At 35.3% G+C, this 24,044-nt stretch overlaps 1 protein-coding gene across 1 annotated transcript; it reads left to right on the top strand.

Moving 5' to 3' along the window:
• Positions 1–453: 453 nt before the first annotated feature.
• On the top strand, positions 454–22,799 carry LOC306981645 (ectonucleoside triphosphate diphosphohydrolase 2-like). Its single transcript, XM_079581273.1, has 9 exons — positions 454–625; positions 7,148–7,265; positions 11,405–11,555; positions 14,194–14,353; positions 16,779–17,006; positions 19,353–19,625; positions 21,023–21,142; positions 21,230–21,364; positions 22,562–22,799. The coding sequence occupies exons 1-9, from the start codon at positions 497–499 to the stop codon at positions 22,775–22,777; spliced, it is 1,530 nt and encodes a 509-aa protein (XP_079437399.1). The 5' UTR covers positions 454–496; the 3' UTR covers positions 22,778–22,799.
• Positions 22,800–24,044: the final 1,245 nt, after the last annotated feature.

Genomic DNA, 24,044 nt, shown 5'->3' with positions numbered 1-24,044 from the left:
AAGGCAGCAATGAAAGCAATGAAAAAAACCTTTAAACTAGCGATGTCAACAACAAGGAAAAATATTCCCTTAGGGCCTTTTTGTCGATCTTTCAAATAAGCCGTTACACACAGGCTGCAAACTCCAGTCAAGAGAAGCTTTTAGATTTGAGTAAAGCCGAAACTGGAGAAAACGTGCTCGGTTAAGGCGGGTGTTAAGAGGTTAAATGTTAGCTACAATGTTCCTGACCTCGGATGTATTTGTATTAAATGTAACAATAAGGCCACATCACACAGCTTGATGCTAATTAGCGCGGGTTAGCTAAAGGCTCCACGTTTCCCCCACGCGGAGGAGGCGCGAGCAGAGGCAGATTCAGCCGCTTCTGATAAATTATGTAAAGCAGCGTCAGGTGCAGCCACAAGAGGCGGGACGTCGCGCGGAGAGCAGCGGACTCCTCCTCGCGGACTCCTCCTCGCGGACTCCTCCGTGACTCCTCCGTCCGTGGCTCCTCGCTGACATGGCGCGGGACTCCGCTCGCGGCCGGGGCTCCACGCTCGTGCCCCTCGCGCTGCTGTCCGTGGGGCTCGTGGCCATCCTGCTGCTCGCGCTGCCCACGAGGGACGTCCCCGAGGCGCCCGGCTTCATGGTGAGCGAGGGGCGGGGGCGCTTGTGTTGCCTGTGTCATGTGTGTGTCAAGTGATAGTATATTATGTATAAGTATATGTTTGTTTTAATATAGTAAAATGAAGGCATGTATTTTAACCCGTTTAACCTCTTAACCCCCACGTGAACCGAGCACATTTTCTCTTCTTGGAAAAAGTGTCAATATAGTGACAGAGACTGAAACGAGGATGAAAAGGAAGCAACAAAAGAGTTACAGAAAAGTGATGGAAAAATAAATTTAACCTCTTAACTCCCGCTTGAACCGAGAGGATCTTTTTCCTCACGTCATCAGATTTTTTTTCCATCACTTTTTTGTTGGTTATTCATTTTTTTGGTCAATTTTTGGTCATTTTTTTGTCACATTTTGTAACATTTTTGTACATTTTTTTCATTTTTTCGTCAATTGTTTATCAAATTATTGTCATTTTTTTGTTACATTTTTTGTCATTTTTTCGTCAATTTTTTATCACTTCTTTAGTCATTTTTCTGTCATTTTTTGGTTATTTTTTTGTCACTTTTTTTCATTTTTTGTCACATTTTTATCACATTTTAGTCATTTTTTGTTACATTTTTGTCATTTTTCGGTCAATTTTTTGTCATATTTTTTGTCAAATTTTGTCAAATTTTTTGTCACTTTTTTTCATTTTTTCGTCAATTTTTTATCAAATTATTGTCATTTTTTTGTTACAATTTTGACATTTTTTTCGTTTTTTGTCACATTTTTATCACATTTTAGTCATTTTTTGTTACATTTTTGTCATTTTTCGGTCAATTTTTTGTCATATTTTTTGTCAAATTTTGTCAAATTTTTTGTCACATTTTTCTCATTTTTTCGTCAATTTTTTCTTCATTTTTTATCACATTTTTTGACATTTTTTTGTCTTTTTTTTCCACATTTTGTCATTTTTTTCGTCATTTTATGTGTCATTTTTGTCACTTTTTTTTCATTTTTCCGTCCATTTTTTTATCAAATTATTGTCATTTTTTTGTTACATTTTTCACATTTTTTTGGTCCAATTTTTGTAATTTTTTTGTCACATTTTGTCACTTTTTTCTCATTTTTTCGTCAATTTTTTGTCAATTTTTGATCACATTTTTTGTCATTTTTTTTCATCCATTTTTTGTCAATTTCTTGTGACACTTTAGCCAATTTTTCATCAATTTTTCGTCACTTTTTCATCAATGTTTTCTCACTTTTTTCTCACATTTCCATCATTGTTTTCATCTCAGTTCTGTCGCTATTTCCTCACCTTTTTCCCCAGAAGCTTTTGGACTGGGGTAAAGCCAAACTGGAGAAAATATGCTCGGTTCAGGTGGGAGTCAAGGGGTTAAAAATCAATATATAGAAATGTCAAGAAAGTGACAACAACAACACGATTTAAAAGCTCAGTTTAGATGAGTTCTGTAGGTCTCGGCTTTCAAATGTTCGTTACACTGTCATCATGGTAATAACACTGTATTGCACTTTTCAAGCCTGTGTTTGTGTCGTATGAGCCTTGATATTGAGGAGCAGATGACCCTCTGAACAAATCGTCCTCTGAGACTTTTACACACAAGTTTATAGACATTTCTCTCGCAAAATGTGTGTTCCATAACTTCCTAACATAAATAATATGCAGTAATAATGCGATGATTCACTGTGATCATCGTCAACTGCCAGTGAAGGCTACCAAGCTCTTCCACGTTTTCCCTATTTAAATATGGTTACGTGAAGTGTTCCACTACAAAGTATAATTACACAAAATTAAACAATGTGGATTTTCTAAGCGGATAAAAGGGGGGACTATATTGTGAGGCGTAATAATACCAGGAGTAGTTCGAAATCCGCACAGTAATTTTCACTTTACTGTGCCGAGCTTTACCAAAATGTAATCGCTAAAAAGAAAAGCATCAAAATAGCGACAAAAAGAGGATGAAAACATGAGAAAAACACGGACAAAAAACACAACAAAAAATTATAGAAAAAATGATTAAAAACTCGACAAAAATGTGACAAAAACTCAACAGAAAAGTGACAAAAATGTGACAAAAATGCAACAAAAAAAATAAAAAAAAAATTGACGAAAAAGTGACAAAAATGTGACGAAAAAGTGACAAAAATGTGACAAAAATTCAACAAAAAATGCAACAAAAAATCAACAAAAAATCAACGAAAATGTGACAAAAATTCAACAAAAAATTTGACAAAAATGCAACAAAAAATCAACGAAAATGTGACAAAAATTCAACAAAAAAATTACAAAAATTCGACAAAAAGCTCAACCAAAAAGTGACAAAAATGAAAAAAACAACAACAAAAACCATGCAAAAGGTGACACGACACGAGCGCGAGGAAAAAGGTCCGTTTTGTGGGTCTTAGCTTTCAAATGAGGTGTTCCACAGCCAAAAGATCAAAATGGCGAGAAAAAGAGGATGAAAAGTCGACAAAAACGTGAGATAAACACAACAAAAATGATAGAAAAAAATGATTAAAAAAACAACAAAAATATGACAAAAATGTGGCGACTAAAAGTTTCCGTCACTTTTGTGGGTCTTAGCTTTCAAATGAGGCGTTACATTGTTGCTCTCCAGTCGAGAAGCTTTTAGATTTGGGTAAAGCCCAGTGTAAAAAAAAACATGAATCTAAAAGGAATTCCGTGGAGTATGGTGCACCACAAGGTTCAATTTTGGGACCATTATTATTCAACAAAAAGTGACAAAAACTCAACAAAAAAATTACAAAAATGTGACAAAAATGTGACAAAAAATCAACGAAAATGTGACAAAAAATCAACAAAAAATCAACGGAAATGTGACAAAAATTCAACAAAAAATGTGACAAAAATGTGACAAAAAATCAACAAAAAATCAACGAAAATGTGACAAAAAATCAACCAAAAATCTACGGAAATGTGACAAAAATTCAACAAAAAATGTGACAAAAATGTGACAAAAAATCAACAAAAAATCAACGAAAATGTGACAAAAATTCAACAAAAAATGTGACAAATATTCAACAAAAATGTGACAAAAACTCAGCAAAAAAAATTCCCAAAATTCGACAAAAAGCTCAACCAAAAAGTGACAAAAATGAAAAAAAAAAAAAAAACATGCAAAAGGTGACACGACACGAGCGCGAGGAAAAAGGTCCGTTTTGTGGGTCTTAGCTTTCAAATGAGGCGTTACATTGTTGCTCTCCAGTCGAGGAAGCTTTTAGATTTGGGTAAAGCCCAGTATCAAAAAACATGAATCTAAACGGAATTCCGTGGAGTATGGTGCGCCACAAGGTTCCATTTTGGGACCGCTATTATTTATTATTTATATGAATGATTTTGCTTCTTTTTGCTGATGATACCGATGAAAAAAATAATAATAAAAAGCCGAACTGGAGAAAATGCTCTCGGTTAAGGCTGTTTTTCAGTCCCAGTCCGCCCCTGTATGTCCCAGCAGGGGGGTCGGAGAGGAACTTTTAAAGAAACCGTCTGTAGCGCCTTCCCTCCCGGCAGAACGTGTGAACACCGTAAGGCAGCTGTTTACTGTTTCTCCACCGCCGACATTAAGATTCAGCTCAGGTCCGTCCCGCTGCTCCCTCCCGGCTGTAATTCTTGTACTCACGGCCTCAAATCCCCGGGTTTCTTTAGAACTACATTAAAGCCGAACGACCACACGCGGAGTGAGAAGACCTCCGTTAACAAACGCTGCTGGCAACGCTCCGAGTCAGCTCTAACAAGCGGGTCCTTCATAAGTGACGGGGGAGCCTGAGTACGAGGGTTTCCTCTTTAATGATGGTGTGTGTTTTGCATTGGGGGAGGTGATTGTGTGAGGAAACAGCATCACCGACTCAAATACTGACAGGAGTGAGAGAGAGTGGATGTGAAAGCGACTTTGAAGTGTGGAAAAAAGTGTGGAAAAAAAATAACCAAAAAAAAGACAAAAATCTGACAAACATTTGATAAAAAATTGACAAAAATTTGATACAAATTTGACAAAAAAATTGACAAAAAATTGACAAAAATGTGATAAAAAAATGGACGAAAAAATGACAAAAATGTGACAAAAAAGTTACAAAAATGAGTTGAATACCCGACAAAAAAATGATGGAAATGTGACAAAAAATTGACAAAAAATTGTCAAAAATATGACAAAAAATTGCAAAAAAAAGACAAAAATGACCAAAAAAAAAAATGTGATAAAAATTGGACAAAAAAAAGAAAAAAGAAATAAAAAAAAGACAAAAAATGACAAAAAAAATGTGATAAAAAATGGAAAAAAATTGTTTGTTTTTTTTTAAATGAAAAAAAAGACAAAAAAATGAAGAAAAAAATGACAAAAAAATGACCACATTTGACCAAAATGTGATAAAAAAAAATTGACGAAAAAATGACAAAAATGTGACAAAAAAGTTACAAAAATGAGTTGAATACCCGACAAAAAAATGATGGAAATGTGACAAAAAAAGTGAGAAAACATTGACAAAAAAGTGACGAAAAATTGATGTAAAAGTGGCAAAAATGTCACAAGAAATTGACAAAAAATTGTCGAAAAAATGACAAAAAATTGCAAAAAAATTGTAAAAAATGACAAAAAAATTGTGATAAAAATTGGACAAAAAAAAGAACAAAAAAATGACAAAAAAGACAAAAATGTGATAAAAAATGTGATAAAAAAGACAAAAAAATGAAAAAAAAATATGAAAAAAAAAAGAAAAAAAAATGAAAAAAAATGGGGAAAAAAATGAAAAAAATTTGACCAAAATGTGATAAAAAAAATTGACGAAAAAATGACAAAAATGTGACAAATATGAGTTGAATACCCGACAAAAAAATGATGGAAAAAAAATCTGCCGTGAGGAAAAAGATCGGCGGTATGGGATTGTGCTGGACGCCGGCTCCTCACACACCGCTCTCTTCATCTACCGACTCAAATACTGACAGGAGTGAAAGGAGACGTGGAGAGAGTGGATGTGAAGGCGACTTTGAAGTGTGAAAACTCGCACTCTCACACTTGAGGGAACGTGCAGTGACGTTTTCGGTTTGCTCTGTGCTCTAGTGTTTACATTTTTTATTATGAAGCCTTTATGGGACCATATGGAACAGGGTTGGGTACTGTTAAGCCACACCAGCACAAATCTGGGATCGTTAAAGCCCCAGGATGCGGATTATTCGATGAACCGGGGACCATCTCCGGATGTGGAGCCAGGTTGATGGTCAGAAACACCTGGCTGGAGGATTAAAGGGATGTTTCAGGATTTTTGACATAGGGCCTCATTCCCTAGGTATCCAGAGTGTTGTTGATTTCTGGACGACCCCATGGTTTTGAAGAGGTTTTTAATGCAGGCTAGCTGATACCATAGAAATGCACTAGCCTTGCACTAGCCTAGCGCCACGAAACTCTTCAAATATAAGAACTGCTTGAATTACAAAAAAAAAAATATCTCCAGAAATCAGCAACACTCTGGAAAACTAGGAAATGAGGCCCTATGTCAAAAATCCTGAAATATCCCTTTAAGAGGCATCGACTGCACTGAATGTCGAGGACGGCTTGAGAATGTTTCTGTAAAAAGAAATCCTGTAGAACTGAACACAATCGTGTATGATGGAATGATGGAAATGTGACAAAAAAGTGAGAAAACATTGACAAAAAAGTGATGACAAATTGATGAAAAAGTGGCAAAAATGTGACAAGAAATTGACAAAAAAATGTCGAAAAAATGACAAAAATTTGCCCCAAATGTGACAAAAATTGACAAAAAATGACAAAAATGACTAAAATGTGACAAAAAATGACAAAAATGTGACAAAAATGTGATAAAAATTGGATAAAAATTGGATAAAAATTGGACAAAAAAATGACTAAAATGTGACCAAAAAAAGACACAAATGTGACAAAATGTGACAAAAAATTACAAAAAATTGCTAAAAAATTGACGAAAAAATGATAAAAAAATTGACAAAAATGTGACAAAAAATGTGACAAAAAACGACAAAAAACTGACAAAAAATGACAACAATGTGACAAAAATGTGATAAAAATTGGACAAAAAAATGACAAAAAAATGACAAAAAAATGACAAAAAAATGACAAAAAAATGACAAAAAAATGATAAAAAATTGACAAAAAATATGACAAAAAATGATAAAAAATTGACAAAAATGTGACAAAAAAATGATAAAAAATTGACAAAAAATGACAAAAAATGACAAAAATGTGACAAAAATTTGATAAAAATTGGACAAAAAAATTACAAAAATGTGACAAAAAATGACCAAAAATTGCACAAAAAAAATGACGAAAAAATGACAAAAAATTGATGAAAAAATGACAAATGTGACAAAAATGTGATACAAACTTGACACAAAAAATTGACAAAAATTAGATTAAAAAATGACAAAAAATGACAAAAAAGTTACAAAAATGACTTGAATACCCAACAAAAAAATGATGGAAAAAAAAAGTGCCGTGAGGAGAAAGCTCCTCTCGGCTCAGGCGGGAGTTCAGAGGTCAACAGCTCTGTCCTGTGTTGCAGTATGGGATCGTGCTGGACGCCGGCTCCTCACACACCGCTCTCTTCATCTACAAGTGGAGAGCGGACAAGCAGAATGGCACCGGCATCGTCACGCAGCACAGCGAGTGTCACGTCAAAGGTACTGCATGTCAAAACAACCTCCTCTCCACTCACAGCTTCAGCATTCATCCACCCCGAACCGAGCCGTGAGCGACACAGCTGCCTGCAGACGGACTGGCTGAAGGATGGCGCCCAGTCTGCACCCACCCCAGCTATTCTCATGATGAGCATCAGTCATCCCAACACACATGGAGGCTGTTTACTCCTGTTTTTCTACAGTTTCTAGATCTTTAATTTGATCATGTGCAATGCAGGATCCGGCCGATAGTTCCTGGATAAAGTTCCTTTATTTGCCATAGATTTACTTCATTGCAGTGTTAATTTCATCAACTATAATATTTAGTCTTAATTTTAGTCAAAGTGTTGTTTTTGACGACTAAAATTGGACAAAAACTAAATTAAAAGTTTTTCATGAGACTAAAACTATGACTAAAATGTCCAGATAGATACAGACGGCATCTCGTCATTGAAACGGGGCGTGGCTTCGCCGAGGGGGAAAATAGAATCTTTAGAGAAACACACTTTTCACTCTTTTTTGCCATTTTCTGGGGGAATATCAACTTATTTATCACATATAAATAAAGTCCAGTGTAAATCCGGTCATTATGGATATTTTCTCACAGCAGATCTCACACAGTTGTAGCTAGCGCTAGCTAACCGTTAGCATTAGCCCGATTCTAACATGTAGCATCAAGTTAGCATTCTTCGTTATTCATGGATTTATGGGCTGTTGAACCACTTTGCTCCTCTCCATGTCTTAATATCATTATTTAGTAGAAACTATATTCATATTTCAGCATTTGTTCAAGTAGTTTTTGAATAATTAGAGAAAATATACATTTTTTCAAAATTGTTTCCCCCCTAACTGTTTTCAAAAATAACCATATATGGGCGATTCCAGAGATGCCGTCTGTATCTATATTTTAGTCGACTAAAATGAGACTAAATAAAAATGAAAAGGAGAGACTAAAATCATCCAAACTTCTATTGAGCGTCTGAAAGAGCCTCAGATCATGTAAATTCTCTGTCAAAGGATCAGCTCTGAGCTTTGTTCATGTGGAGCAGCTCCATTAAGCAGAGGAACAACATTAAATATGATTATGATGAATATTATCAATGCAAAGTCGACTAAAACTAGACTAAAATTTAAGATATTTTTTTGACTAAAACTAGACTAAAATTTAAGATATTTTTTTGACTAAAACTAGACTAAAATTTAAGATATTTTTTTGACTAAAACTAGACTAAAATCGAATTACATTTTTGTCAAAAGACTAAGACTAAATTAAAATATGTTGTCAAAATTAACACTGGGGGTGCTCCGGGAGTATGGGGTCCGGGGCCCTCTGCTAAGGGCTGTCCGTTCCCTGTATGAGCAGCAGGAGCTTGGTTCGCATTGCCGGCAGTAAGTCAGACCTGTTCCCGGTGCGTGTTGGTCTCCCCAGGGCTGCCCTTTGTCACCGGTTCTGTTCATTACTTTTATGGAATGAACAGTGACAAAAAAATGACAAAAAAATGACAAAAAAATGACAAAAAAATGACAAAAAAATGACAAAAAAATGTGACAAAAAAATGACAAAAAATGTGACAGAAAAAATGACAAAAAAATGTGACAAAAAATGACAAAAATGTGACAAAAAAATGACAAAAAATGTGACAAAAAAATGACAAAAATGTAACAAAAAAATGACAAAAATTGGTAAAACTTTCACAAAAAAATGTCAAAAATGTGACAAAAAAATGTCAAAAATGTGACAAAAAATGACTAAAATGTGACAAAAAATGACAAAAAAATGACAAAAAATGTGACAAAAAAATGACTAAAATGTGACAAAAAATGACTAAAATGTGACAAAAAAATGACAAAAATGTGACAAAACATGACAAAAAATGTGACAAAAAAATGACAAAAATGTAACAAAAAAATGACAAAAATTGGTAAAACTTTGACAAAAAAATGTCAAAAATGTGACAAAAAAATGTCAAAAATGTGACAAAAAAATGACAAAAAATGGACGAAAAAAGGACAGAAATGTGACAAAAAATGACAAAAATGTAACAAAAAAATGACAAAAATGGGTAAAACTTTGACAAAAAAATGTCAAAAATGCGACAAAAAATGTCAAAAATGTGACAAATAAATGACAAAAATGTGACAAAAAATGACAAAAAAATGACAAAAAATGTGATAAAAAAATGTCAAAAATGTGACAAAAATGTGACAAAAAATGACAAAAAAATGACAAAAATGTGACAAAAATGTGACAAAAAATGACAAAAAAATGACAAAAATGTGACAAAAAATGACAAAAATGTGACAAAAAATGACAAAAATGTGACAAAAAAATGACAAAAAATGGACGAAAAAATGACAGAAATGTAACAAAAAAATGACAGAAATGTGTCAAAAATGTGACAACTCAGTCGAATTTCTAGTCCTTGCCTCAAGTGGAGGAGCTCAAGTCTCTCGGGGTCTCGTTCTCAGTGAGGGACGGAGTGTGAGATCGATAGACGGCAGTGATGCGGTCGCTGTATCGGTCTGTCGTGGTGAAGAGGGAGCCGAGTCTGGGGCAAAGCTCTCGATTTACCGATCGATCTACGTTCCCACCCTCACCTATGTTCATGAGATCTGGGTAATGAAGAAATAATAAAGTTTTTTTTTTTTACTTCAGCTGAAACAACCGAGTCCCTGGACCAACTGCATCAAAACCAGGATCTAACATTTTTCTTTTCGGTTCAATACTTTCATTTTGTCCGACACCACACTGGTATCGTGTAACGGTGCCCAGCCCTAGTACTGCAAAACATTTTTTCCTGGTATTGTGCAGCAATAGCTCGACTATGATACACTTAGTCATCAGCAGACGCTCACACATCATCTGAGGACTCGGACTTTGCTCCCCGCGCCCCACGCCTGCAGTCATTAAACACGCAGGATAAATAAACTAGACAGGTAAGAGGGCATGCCTTTACAGCCAGGAAAACAACAAGCGGTTAGAACAAAATGGAGGCTGTGAGGAGGCGAGGAAGTGAAGCGAAGAAATGGCCCCCCTGAACTGGCTCATTATGCACAGCTTTACAATGAAGACTCGCTTGGTGGGAGTTTTCTTCATGATGATGGTGCTGCAGTTACATTATCTCACCACTAATGCTATCGGGCGCTGTTTACCCCTTTCAGGCTTTGGTGGCTTCTTTATGAACCCCTTAACCCCTTAACTCCCGCCTGAAGCGAGCGCATTTTCTCCAGTTTGGCTTTACCCCAGGCCAAAAGCTTCTGGAAAAAAGGTGGGAAAATAGGAACAAAACTGTCACGGAAACAATGATGGAAATGTGACAAAAAAGTGAGAAAACATTGGCAAAAAAGTGCCGAAAAATGGATGAAAAAGTGGCAAAAATGTCACAAGAAACTGACGAAAAATGACCAAAAAAATGAAAAAAAAATTAGAAAAATATGACAAAATTTGACAAAAATTGGACAAAAATGTGATAAAAATTCGACAAAAAATGTGACAAAAAATGTGACAAAAAATGACAAAAAATTGATAAAAAAAATGGACAAAAAAATTACAAAAATGTGACAAAAAATGACAATAATGTGATAAAAAATTGACCAAAAAAAATACAAAAAATGACAAAAAAATGACTAAAAATGACAAAAAATTGATTAAAAAAATGGACAAAAAAATTACAAAAATGTGACAAAAAATTACAAAAAAATGAGAAAAATTTGACAAAAATTTGATAAATATTTGACAAAAAATGTGATTTAAAAATTACATAAAATTGATAAAAAATTGACAAAAAATTACCAAAATGTGACAAAAAAAATGACAATAATGTGATGTAATGTGTGTAAAATGAGTTGAATACCCAACAAAAAAATTATGGGAAAAAAAATCTGATGACGTGAGGAAAAAGATCCTCTCGGTTCAGGCGGGAGTTAAGAGGTTAAAGGAACTTTTTCACGATATTATAATTTTCCGAGTTTCACCAGTAACGAAGGGCCCCCTGTGAACTTTCGCTCAGGGCCCCACGGTGCCCTCGCTACGCCACTGATCACAGTGTTACATAACATCAAGTTTTCTCCAAATCAATCTGCTTCACTCATTTAATACAACATGATGATTATGCCACAAAGTGTAATTTCTGTGTGTGCAGGTGGGGGCATCTCGAGCTACGCCGGAGAGCGCGGGGGGGCGGCGCGGAGTTTAGAGCCTTGTCTGGACCAAGCTGCGCGGGACGTTCCCAAAGACAGACACTCCTCCACCCCGGTTTATCTGGGGGCCACGGCCGGCATGAGGCTCCTGCAGTGAGTGTCCCTATAGCCACAAAAAAGGATAAAAAATCTGCACTTTTAAATAGGTTTTCGATTCAGTTGACAATATGAGAGAGAAAAATGACCTGCTAAACTTGAAGAACATGTTATTTAAAGTTTAAAGGGTGCTTTTCGGTGCTTTTTACTATGGATACTGGTATTGGATATCAGAGCCGATACTGGAAAAAAATACAATATGGTTTATTGACTACAAATATCCAATACTGAGCCGATACCTGTTTTAAACACAGGCTGTGTCCGAATGTCCACCCTATTCCCTATACAGTGACTATATAGTGACTCTATAGTGACTATATAGTGACTATATAGTGACTATGTAGTGGTCACAATGCATCTCGAAAAGTAGTGAGCATCGATGGTCACTAAACGGGTCAATATAGACCACAATGCATTGCGAGAGTTGGAGAAGAGCCTGACAGAGACAGGTCTTTGAGTCGTGTGTTTGTGTTTCTCATGAATAAACGACCTAAATATAAACGGTGAAAAGATGCTAACGTTAGCTGCTAACCTTTAGCTAGAGCTGATAAATGACTGACAGCTTCCTCTCGAATAATAATAGTAATAGTAATAATAATAGTAATAATAGTAATTAATGTAAAATCCATGTGAAATATAAAGTATCTGACTTGTATTAATCCATAAATATTCCACTGTCTCTGGTTTTTATCACAGAAATACTTTATTCCTGGAGTTTAGTGAACTTTTAGCAGATGTAGTCGCTCAATCTGTCTTTGAGGTGGAGTGATTTCTTTTTTTCTTTTTTTGATGATAGTTTTAATTTAAATGTCAAATAAAACGCCTGTAAAAGTGCCAAAACAGTCGCTCTGTTTCATAAAATAAACGTTTGTAACAATAAATACATTCAGATTTAAAAAAAAGCATATCTGCTTCTGTCTGAATCGCCAACAGAATCGGTGACTATATAGTGACTATATAGTGCGGGCCTATGTAGTGAATGAGGGGTCAGGGAATAGGGTGGTCTATCATGTACTGAACGTGTGACTGTCACTTTGCACATTGTATCTAGGTGTTTATAATAAAATGAAACTCCAGCAGGTTTGTATATAATCATTTACCTATAAAACGGGGAGTGTCTCGGACTCTTGGTAGAAGTAGGTCATCTGCTCAGGCTACTGTCACTCTCGATATCAGCAATAGCAAGTAGATGGGCACACATTAAACCTCTTAACCCCCACCTGAACCACCTGAACCCCCACCTTTACCCAAATCTAAAAACTGCTTGAAAAAAGCATCAAAATACCGGCACAAACTCACAAATGTGGCAAACATTTGATGAAAAAGATCAGTATTGTAAGTCTTAGCTTTCAAATGAGGCATTATTCTGGCCTATAGGCTGTAAGCTCCCGTCAGGAAGCTTTTATATGTGGGTTTTTGTTGAGTTTTTGTCACATTTTTGTTGAATTTTTGTCATTTTTTTGTTGAATTTTTGTCACATTTTTGTTGAATTTTTGTCAATTTTTTTTTGAATTTTTGTCACATTTTTGTTGAATTTTTTTCATTTTTGTTGAATTTTTGTCATTTTTTGTTGAATTTTTGTCACATTTATGTAGAATTTTTGTCTTTTTTTATTTTTGTCACATTTTTGTTGAATTGTTGTCAATTTTTTGTTGATTTTTTGTCATTTTTTTGTTGATTTTTTAGTCATTTTTTGCTGAATTTTTGTCACATTTTTGTTGAATTTTTGTCTTTTTTTAAATTTTTGTCACATTTTTGTTGAATTTTTGTTGAATTTTTGTCATTTTTTGTTGATTTTTTTTGTCATTTTTTGCTGAATTTTTGTTGAATTGTTGTCTTTTTTTTAAATTTTGTCACATTTTGGTTGAATTTTTGTCACATTTTTGTTGAATTTTTGTCACATTTTTGTTGAATTTTTGTCACATTTTTGTTGATTTTTTGTCATTTTTTGTTGATTTTTTTGTCATTTTTTGCTGAATTTTTGTTGAATTTTTGTCTTTTTTTTTATTTTTGTCACATTTTTGTTGAATTTTTGTCACATTTTTGTTGAATTTTTGTCACATTTTTGTTGAATTTTTGTCATTTTTTTCGTTGAAAGCTGAACAGGAGAAAATGTCAAGAGGTTTTGTTAGAGGTTTTCATATTCGGTGCGACATGTTGCGCAATTGACTGCATAACTTCAAATCATAACAACTCCGGCCAAGAAGTGACTTCCTGTTTCGATCCAGCACGCCAAAATAAAAGCACCATCTTATTCATGAGTTCAGCAGTTCATTAATTCAACGTTCTTTCTGACTAACTATTACCAGACAAAACACTTTAAAGGGTGCAGCTTTAGTGTTACAGCAAACCAACTAAGGTCTGAGCAAGGGGATTTGTTATGTGGAGTCCCTCAAGGTCCCGTTTTGGGTCCTGTTTTATTTTTGCTGTATTTGATCCCTTGGGGAAAGATCATCCAAACGTTGAGCGATGTTTCTTTCCACCTGATCGCTGATGATGTCCAGCTTTACTGCTCTTTTAAGCCGTCAGAGATTCAGGAAGCTCAACTCCTCGCTCCATTGTCTTGTGGAAATAAAACTCCGCAGAGAACATGACGAGAACGTGACCCGCCTGCTGTCCCTCTCCTTTAATCCAGGATCTCCAGTCCTCAGCAGTCGGCTCAGATCCTGCAGGAGGTGGAGCAGAAGCTGAGGTCGTACCCGTTCGACTTCAGGGGAGCGGCCATTTTGAGCGGCGAGCAGGAGGGCGCGTTCGGCTGGGTCACCGTCAACTACCTGCTGGAGAACTTCATCAAGGTACAGGCATTTCTGATAGTGGAGCGTGGGGGTTATAAAAGGAGTTAGGGCTGCTCGATTATTGAAAAAATAATAATCACGATTATTTTAGTAATCATTTAAATCACGATTATTTGTCGCCTTTGAAAAAATATCATAATGGTACATGAGTTAATGCATGATTTCATGATACATTCATGCATCACTAAATCATGACTTCTCAGGAACAAACATGTTGGATCATGGACGACTTCACCCCTGAATTAAACGTGTTCTACTGTAATGAATGTACATGAAAATCTTAATGATTCATCATGATCATGAGGATCACATAAGAAGACCATGAATTCACTAAAACAACAATGAAATGACAATAAAATGATCAACCAGTCATGATCATGAGGATCATGTATGACCATCATGACTCATATGGATGATATGAATTGGTCGATTATTTTATTGTCATTTCGTTGCCGTTTTAGTGAATTCCTGGTCTTCTATGTGATCCTCATGATGAATTATTAAGTGAGTTAGTTACATGTTTGATTCAGGGGTGAAGTCAGCCATGAACATGTGATCATGTTTGTTCCTGAGAAGTCATGATTTAGTGATGCGTGACTGTATCATGAAATCATGCATTCATTCATGCACAAGTTCAAATATATAGAGACTTCTAAACTTCTGTTCTCCTTTCAGCAAAAGGCCAGCACTGATCAGTAGCGTAATCTGAAGAACTACACATGATCCTCGACAAATACCACAGTTCATCATCAGCATTATTTTGTAATCATTTAGTGTATTAATTGATGAATTGATTAAGAACCTCATTCGTCTTTAGATTGTGCCTGTTCATCCTGAAAGAGTTGGTCTGTTTTAGTTTTTGTTTGCTCTGGTTCACTCACCTTCCAGGCAGCTGCTGTGGAGCTTCAGTGAACAGTTCATGACGTCCCGCTCTGTGACCGTGACCTCTCAGTTTAACCTGCTCTCTCTTTTTAGCTCCAAAACACCACGAAACCCCCCCCCGTGACCCGTGCTGCTTTCCCCTACTCGAATTAGACCAGCTGTCTGACCCGATGATATTTGTTTCCTTTTTATTCATATTGACCCATCACAAGTTCATCATCTTTATTGAACAGTCCCTGGTTTGATCCCAGGTTCTTTTTCAAAAATTAAACATCTTCTTGGCCAAAAAGGTTTAAAAAAAAAAGTGTTTTGCATCAATCTCCATTTTGAATCGTATTATAGGCATTAACCCCTTAACTTTTCTCCAGTTTGGCTTTACCCCAGTCCAAAAGCTTCTGGAAAAAAGGTGAGAAAATAGCGACAAAACTGAGACGAAAACAATGATGGAAATGTGAGAAAAAAGCGAGAAAACATTGACAAAAAGTGACAAAAAATTGATGAAAAAGTGGCAAAAATGTTACAAAAAATTGACAAAAAATTGACAAAAAATTGACAAAAATGTGACAAAAATTTAACAAACATTTGACAAAAATGTGACAAAAAAGACAAAAAAATGACAAAAAATTGACCAAAAAAATGAGAAAAATGTGACATTTTTTTTGGAAAAATGTGATAAAAATTACAAAAAAAAATACAAAAAATGTGACAAAAAAAGAGAAAAAAATGACCAAAAAAAATATTAAAAAAAGACAAAAATTTGACAAAAAATGACAAAAATATGACAAAAAAATGACAAAAATGTGATAAAAATTTGACAAAAAAATTACAAAAAATTGCCGAAAAAATGACAAAAAAATTTGAGAAAAAACTCAATATTTGTGAAACTCAACAGAGAGTTACTGAACAGACTTATTTCTCAGACTCATTAGCCAAAAATGCCGCACAACTGCTAAAAAAGTGATATTTACTAAAGTCACTACTTCAGGGGTTAGCGAAGCTGCTGTTAGGATTTATCTCCGCTAACCCGGAAGTACCGATTTTGGTAAATATGACTTTTTTTTCTAGAAAACGGAGATAATGGGGGTTTAATGAAACACTCTCCTTTCTGATTAACTCCTCTCTTCTCCCCCTCTTCCCCTCCTCTCTCCTCTCTTCTCCTCTCTCTCCTCTCTCTCCTGTCTTCTCCTCCTCTCTCCTCTCTTCTCTCTCTCTTCTCCTCAGCTTCTCTTTCCTCCTCTCTTTTCCTCTCTCCTCCTCCTCTCTCCTCTGCCTCTATTCTCCTCTCTCTCCTCTCTTCTCCTCTCTCCTCCTCTCTCCTCTTCTCTCTCCTCCTCTCTTCCCCTCCTCCTCTCTTCTCCTCTCTCCTCTCTTCCCCTCCTCTCTACTCCTCTGACATTTATCTCCTTTTAAAACATGGACATGACTAAACCCCCAGAGCCGGATGCTTGAGTTATTAAGGCCAGTGCAATGGCTCCCCCTGGAGGGCCTCGGTGGCGCCGCAGAGAGACCGCTCCACTGTAGTAAACGTGGCGTGTCTCCTCAGTACAGCTTCGTGGGCCGCTGGCTGAGCCCGGGCCGGGGCACGGTGGGGGCGCTGGACTTCGGCGGGGCGTCCACGCAGATCACGTTCGCCACAGAGGAGCCGGTGGAGGAGCGGGACGGCGGGTACAGCCTGCACCTGTACGGGCAGCACTACTCCCTCTACACCCACAGCTTCCTCTGCTACGGGCGGGACCAGGTGCTCAAGAAGATCCTCGCCCGCCTCATCCAGGTACATTCAGATGAAGAAGAAGTTCGTAATCATTAGGGCTGGGTATATAAGTATCAAAAGCAGGTACTGAGGAAAAAAACGTTATCTTTCGATCCAAGTATTAATGCAGTTGGTCCAGAGAAAGAACCTCTTACCACCAGCCTGAGTGTAATGTTTTCTCTCCACTTTGCCTTTTTCCAAATCCTTTCCTAATTTCTTTCCCAACTTTTTCCCCAATTTCTTTTTTACGTGTTTTTCCAAATTTGTTTCCTATTTTTTTTTCTATTTTTTTGCCCAATGTTTGCTCCATTTTTCTCCATTTTTTTTTTTTTTTTAACATTTTTTTTTCTTATTTTTCTCAATTCCCCAATTTTTTTTTTAACTTTTAACTTTAACTTTTAATTTTTTAACTTTTTTATGAATTTTTTTGTGATTTTTTTTGTCAAATTTTTATCACATTTTTGTCACATTTTTGTAATTTTTTTGTAATTTTTTTGTCATATTTTTGTCACATTTTTGTCACATTTTTGTAATTTTTTTGTCATATTTTTGTCACATTTTTGTAATTTTTTTGTAATTTTTTTATCACATTTTTATCACGTTTTTGTCACATTTTTGTAATTTTTTTGTAATTGTTTTGTAATTTTTTTTATCACATTTTTTACATTTATTCTGTCATTTTTCTGTCATTTTTTTGTCACATTTTTGTCACATTTTTGTCACATTTTTGTAATTTTTTTGTCAAATTTTTGTCATTTTTTGTCTTTTTTTTTGGTCATTTTTGGTCATTTTTTTGGTCAAATTTTTATCACAATTTTTTTTTTCACGATTTATGCTAATTTTTGTATATATTTTTAATACTAATATTTTCTGTATTTCCTCTCACTTTTCCTCATTTTTTAACCCAATTTATTCTGCATTTTTTCTCTATTTTAGACCCATTTTCCCACGACACAATTTTTCCTAATTTTTGCCACAATTTGTCCCGTTTCCCTCTCAATGTATTCCCCTTATTTTCCCTATTTTGCGCCAAATTTTCCCAACTTTTACACGTTTCCCCTATTTTTTTCCCTCAAAATTTTGCTAATTTTTTCTTTTTTTACTACTAATATTTTCCACATTTTCTCTCACTTTTACTCCCTTTTTCCCCCTTATTTTTACTTTACATTTTACCTTACATTTACTTACTTTACATTCTCCGTTATTTATGTATTTATGGGCTGTTGAACCACTTTGCTCCTCCCCATGTCTTTGTTTCTTTATTTAGTAGAAAACTATATTCATCATTTAGCATTTGTTGAAGTAGTTTTTGAAAGTTTAGATTTTTCTCCGAATTGTTTTTCCCCTTAACTGTTTTCAAACATGAAAAATATATGATATCAATAGACACAGACGGCATCTCTGGAATCGCCCATATATGGTCATGTTTGAAAACAGTTAAGGGGAAAGTTTGGAGAAAAATCTACTTCTCTAATTATTCAAAAACTACTTTAACAAACGCTGAATTATGAATATAGTTTTTCTTCTAAATAAAGATACAGAGACATGGGGAGGAGCAAAGTGATTCCACAGTCCATAAATCATAAATAACGGAGAATGCTTTAACCCCTTAACTCCCACCTGAACCGAGCACATTTTCTCTAGTTTGGCTTTACCCCAATCCAAAAGCTTCTGGAAAAAAGCTGTGAAAATAGCGACAAAACTGAGACGAAAACAATGATGGAAATGTGACAAAAAAATGAGAAAACATTGATGAAAAAGTGGCAAAAATTTCACTAGAAATTGGAAAAAAATGGCCGAAAAAATGACAATAATGGGACAAAATTTGACAAAAAAATGACAAAAAAGCTACAAAAATGAGTTGAATATCCAACAAAAAAAATCTGATGACGTGAGAAAACATTGACGAAAAATGTATGAAAAAGTGGCAAAAATGTCACAAGAAATTGACTAAAAAATGACAAAAATTTGATAAAAAATGTGACAAAAAAATTACAAAAATATGACAAAAATGTGACAAAAATGTGATTAAAAATGTGATAAAAAAATTACAAAAATATGACAAAAATGTGATAAAAAATGACAAAAAATGACAAAAAAATGACAAAAAAATGACGAAAAATGACAAAAATGTGATAAACAAATTACATGATGCTACATGTTAGCATGCTAGGTAGTGCTTTTTCCGCTTCTACTGAACAATCTGCTGTGAATAAACATCCATATGGACCCGATTTAGACTTGACTTTATTTGTTTATAGATTTCTCAAGAAAATGGCTAAAAATGGTGTGTTTTTTCCCCCTACGGTAACATTAGCCTGTGCTGTGAGTGGGCAGTTTCAGGTCTTTCTTTTGTCCATGTTTCAGGCTCAAGGCACATCCGGGACCATCGCTCACCCGTGCTATCCCGCCGGACACAGCCAGAAGGTCTCTCTGAGCAGCGTCTTCAGCTCCCCCTGCACCCCCGCGCCCCCCGACCCCCAGGCCGCCCCACCCCCGGCTGAGCTGACCGTCCGGGGCACTGGGCACTACCGGCACTGCCTGGGCAACGTCACGCAGCTGTTCTCCTTCGACTCCTGCGCCTTCTCCCGCTGCTCGCTCAACGGCGTCTTCCAGCCCAACGTCAGCGGCGGCTTCATGGTCAGTCTGTGGGGAACATCAGGCCACATCTGGAGGCCGGTGTGGGGCCCATGTTTGTCACCTAAAGAGTTGCATAATGCAGCTTTAAATACTTGAAATGTAAAGTTGAATATTTGCTTTGTTAGATTAAGTAAACAGTGTTGGGGAGAAAACTTCAAACTGAATACTTGCCTTAAAATGTGTTTTGTAATGTATTCCAGTACTCTGGCCAATCAGAGTACTGTATTCTGAATACTTTCAATTACACGTGTTGTGTGTACTCTCGCTGTAGGATTAAAAACATGTGTAGGTTTATTGCACTGACGTTTATTAATGCTTAGTTTGCTCATTTACCACGAATTAGACAAAGTGTTTAACCTTTTAACTCCCACCTGAACCGAGAAGATCCTTTTCCTCACGTCATCAGATTTTTTTTTCAGCATTTTTTTGTTCATTTTTGTAATTTTTTGGAAAAAAATTTGGCCACATTTTTATCACATTTTTGTCATTTTTTAATCATTTTTTAGTCATTTTTTTGGTTCATTTTTTATCACATTTTTGTCACATTTTTGTAATTTTTTTGTCAATTTTTTAATCAAATTTTTGTCATTTTTTTGTCATTTTTTGTCACATTTCTGTAATTTTCTTTTGGTCTTTTTTGTCATTTTTTTAAATCAAATTTTTGTCATTTTTTTGTCACATTTTTGTGACATTTTTGCCGCTTTTTTTGTCAATTTTTCATCGTTTTTTTGGGTCATTTTTTGGTCCATTTTTATCAAATTTTTGTCATTTTTTTGTCACATTTTTGCAATATTTTTGTCAAATTTTTTTCAATTTTTTGTCATTTTTTTGTTATTTTTTATCATTTTTTTGTCACATTTTGTCACATTTTTGTCATTTTTTGGTCGATTTTTTATCACATTTTTGTCAATTTCTTGTGACATTTTTGGTCCATTTTTGTTCATTTGTGTTATTTTTTTGTAATTTTGTTGTCAAATTTTGTATCAAATTTTTGTCATTTTTAGTCTTTTTTTTTTTTTTTGTCATTTTTTTGTCATTTTTTGTCATTTTTTTGTCACATTTTGTCATTTTTTTTGTCAATTTTTTGTCATTTTTTAATCAATTTTTTGTCATTTTTTTGTCACATTTCTGTCATTTTTTTGTCATTTTTTATCAATTTTTTGTCATTTTTTGTCACATTTTGTCACATTTTTGTCATTTATGGTCGATTTTTTATCACATTTTTGTCATATTTTTGTCAATTTCTTGTGACATTTTTTGCCACTTTTTTTTAAATCAATTTTTCATCTTTTTTTGTGTCATTTTTTGGTCCATTTTTTGGTCGATTTTTTAATCACACAGCTACATAACGGTGGTACTTTTCTGATATTCCTTTTCCCTTCCATGTTTGTCTACAGGCCTTCTCCGCTTTCTTCTACACGCACTCGTTCCTGCAGAAAGTAACCGGAGTTTCCGTGACGACGCCTTCGCAGCTGGAGGACGCGACCAAGAGCGTCTGCGGCCTCAATTTCAACCAAGTAACTAAAATCCTGCTTTGGTTTTTATTACGAGGAACTGATGACAGAAAACCTCCTTATTATAAAAAATGTTTCCGTCTCTTCCAGCTGCTCCTCGTGGCCCCGGAGCAGAAGTCGCGCCTCCAGGATTACTGCGCCTCGGCCGTGTTCATGCAGGTGCTCATGCTGCGAGGATACGGATTTGACGAGAAGTCTTTCCCACAAGTGTCCTTTCAGAAGAAGGTACGTGGTCGATACACTGATTATATGTTTGGTGAATGGATTTGCAGCCATAATAAACTAATGGAGATTTTAGATGGTAAAATACTGGAGCTATTGTACACATTAACCCCTTAACTCCCACCTGAACCGAGCACATTTTCTCCAGTTTGGCTTTACCCCAGGCCAAAAGCTTCTGGAAAAAAGGCGAGAAAATAGCAACAAAACTGAGACGAAAACAATGATGGAAATGTGAGAAAAAGTGAGAAAACAGACAAAAAATGACAAAAAATTGACAAAAACATGATGAAAAAGTGGCAAAAAATGTTACAAAAGTTGACAAAAAATTGACAAAAAACGACAAAAAAATGGACAGAAAGTGACAAAAAATGACAAAAAATTGACCAAAAAATGATGAAAAAGTGGCAAAAATGTCTCAAAAGTTGACAAAAAAATTGACAAAAAACGGACAAAAAAATTATGAAAAAGTGGCAAAAATGTCACAAAAAAGGACAAACATTTTTACAAAAATTACAAAAAACGACGAAAAAAATGACAGAAAGTGACAAAAAATGGACAAAAAATGGACAAAAAATGTCACAAAAAATGGGCAAAAAAGGACGAAAAAAATTACTGAAAGTGACAAAAAAATAACGAAATTTTTTTACAAAAAAATGAAAAAGTGGCAAAAATGTCACCAAAAAAGGACAATTTTTTTTACAAAAATGACAAAAAGTTGACCAAAAAAATGAACATGTGACAAAAAGTGACAAAAAATTTACTATTTGACAAAACAATTACAAAAAAGTTACAAAAATGAGTTGAAACCCCCCCCAAAAAATGATGATGACATGAGGAAAAAGTTCCATCTAGATAAGTTTTGTAGGTCTTATCTTTCAAGTGAGGCGTTACACTGGCCTACAGGATTTGGGTAAAGCTGAACTGGAGAAAATGCTCTCGGTTCAGGCGGGAGTTAAGAGGTTAAAACACTTGAACACCACAGTGAGTTAGATGGATTTACATTTTAACACCAGACACGCTCAAGGCTTTGCTGCAGCTGTTCCCATTAAAAAACCCAATTGACGTCTATATACGTCATTGGCAGTCAATGAGTTAAAAAAGGTGCGCCAACATACTGATAATGAAATTCCTCATTAACAACACTCTGTACCCGCCTCTGATCCCCAGTCCAGCCTTGAACACTTGTCTCTGTTCCCCCAGGCTGGAGGCACGTCCGTGGGCTGGGCTCTGGGCTACATGCTGACCCTGAGCAACCTGCTGCCGGCTGAGAGCCCCGTGCTGCGCAAGGCCCTGACGCTCGGGGCCTGGGGGACCCTCATGTTCCTGTTCGCCCTCCTCCTCACCGCCGCCGTGGGCTTCATGCTGCACCGAGCCTGCGGGGCGAAGAGCGAGGGCAACATAGACAGCCCTATATAAAAAAAAACGAACCCCGAGTCAGTGGCAGCTTCAATGTACATTAGTTTGTTTTTTTATGAGGAAGTAGATTGCACTGAAATGTGTTTTTAAATTGAGGTTTGTACGACTGATTGTGGACATTCATTGTAGACGTTTGTATGCAGATTTGAAGATGTGAATAAACACTGTAGATGTGTTCTTCTTCGTGAGTGAGTCGAGATTGTGTTTAGAAAAGTTATTATTGTGACTATGGCAGGAGCACCACAAGGGAAATAAGTGTGTAATGAAAGCGGGTTGGGGCGTTAGTGCCCGGCAGATAAATGGTGACACAAATAAACATCATGTGTAAGTGGAAGGCTGGGATGAGGACAGTTTTATCTTGGGGTTCATTACTGCACCTGTTTCTTACCACTGATTTAATATAGACAATGAATCCAGAGCTTATGAAACGTTGATAGGTTCATTTAGGTGAACAGTATGACAGATGGCAAGTATTTTACAGCTAAAATGACATGAAAAGCAATTAGGGCTGCTCGATTATTGAAAAAATAATAATCACGATTATTTTTGTCAATTGAAATCACGATTATTCAAACGATTATTTGTTGCCTTTAAAAAAATCCATCAAAAAAGTGATAAAAATCCAGCAAAAAAGTGACAAAAATCCATCAAAAAAAGACAAAAATCCATCAAAAAAAGACAAAAATCCAGCAAAAAAGTGACAAAAATCCAGCAAAAAAGTGACAAAAATCCAGCACAAAAGTGACAAAAATCCAGCAAAAAAAGACAAAAATCCAGCAAAAATAGTGACAAAAATCCATCAAAAAAAGACAAAAATCCAGCAAAAAAGTGACAAAAATCCAGCAAAAAAAGACAAAAATCCAGCACAAAAGTGACAAAAATCCAGCAAAAAAAGACAAAAATCCAGCAAAAATAGTGACAAAAATCCATCAAAAAAAGACAAAAATCCAGCAAAAAAGTGACAAAAATCCAGCAAAAAAAGACAAAAATCCAGCAAAAAAGTGACAAAAATCCATAAAAAAAAAGACAACAATCCATCAAAAAAAGACAAAAATCCATCAAAAAAGTGACAAAAATCCAGAAAAAAAGTGACAAAAATCCAGCAAAAAAGTGACAAAAATCCAGCAAAAAAGTGACAAAAATCCAGCAAAAAAGTGATGTGAAAGTGAAATCCAAAAATTTAAAATTTAAAAAAAAAAATTTAAAATTTTTTTTTTGAAAAAAATAAAAAAAACAATTTTGAAAAAAACAAATATTAAATCGATTT

Source organism: Gobius niger, assembly GCF_951799975.1.
Source record: "Gobius niger genome assembly, chromosome: 22".
In the NCBI taxonomy this organism is placed as follows: domain Eukaryota; kingdom Metazoa; phylum Chordata; class Actinopteri; order Gobiiformes; family Gobiidae; genus Gobius; species Gobius niger.
Note: the sequence above shows the minus strand (reverse complement) of the source record. Positions and strands in the feature narration are given on the sequence as shown.

What these genes read in the sequence shown, in the direction of transcription:
- LOC306981645 (XM_079581273.1), top strand. Translation starts at nt 497, where the DNA reads ATGGCGCGGGACTCCGCTCGCGGCCGGGGCTCCACGCTCGTGCCCCTC. An exon ending in TCCTCGCCCGCCTCATCCAG is followed by an intron (nt 17,007 to 19,352) that starts GTACATTCAGAT and finishes TCCATGTTTCAG; the next exon opens with GCTCAAGGCACATCCGGGAC. An exon ending in AAGTGTCCTTTCAGAAGAAG is followed by an intron (nt 21,365 to 22,561) that starts GTACGTGGTCGA and finishes CTGTTCCCCCAG; the next exon opens with GCTGGAGGCACGTCCGTGGG.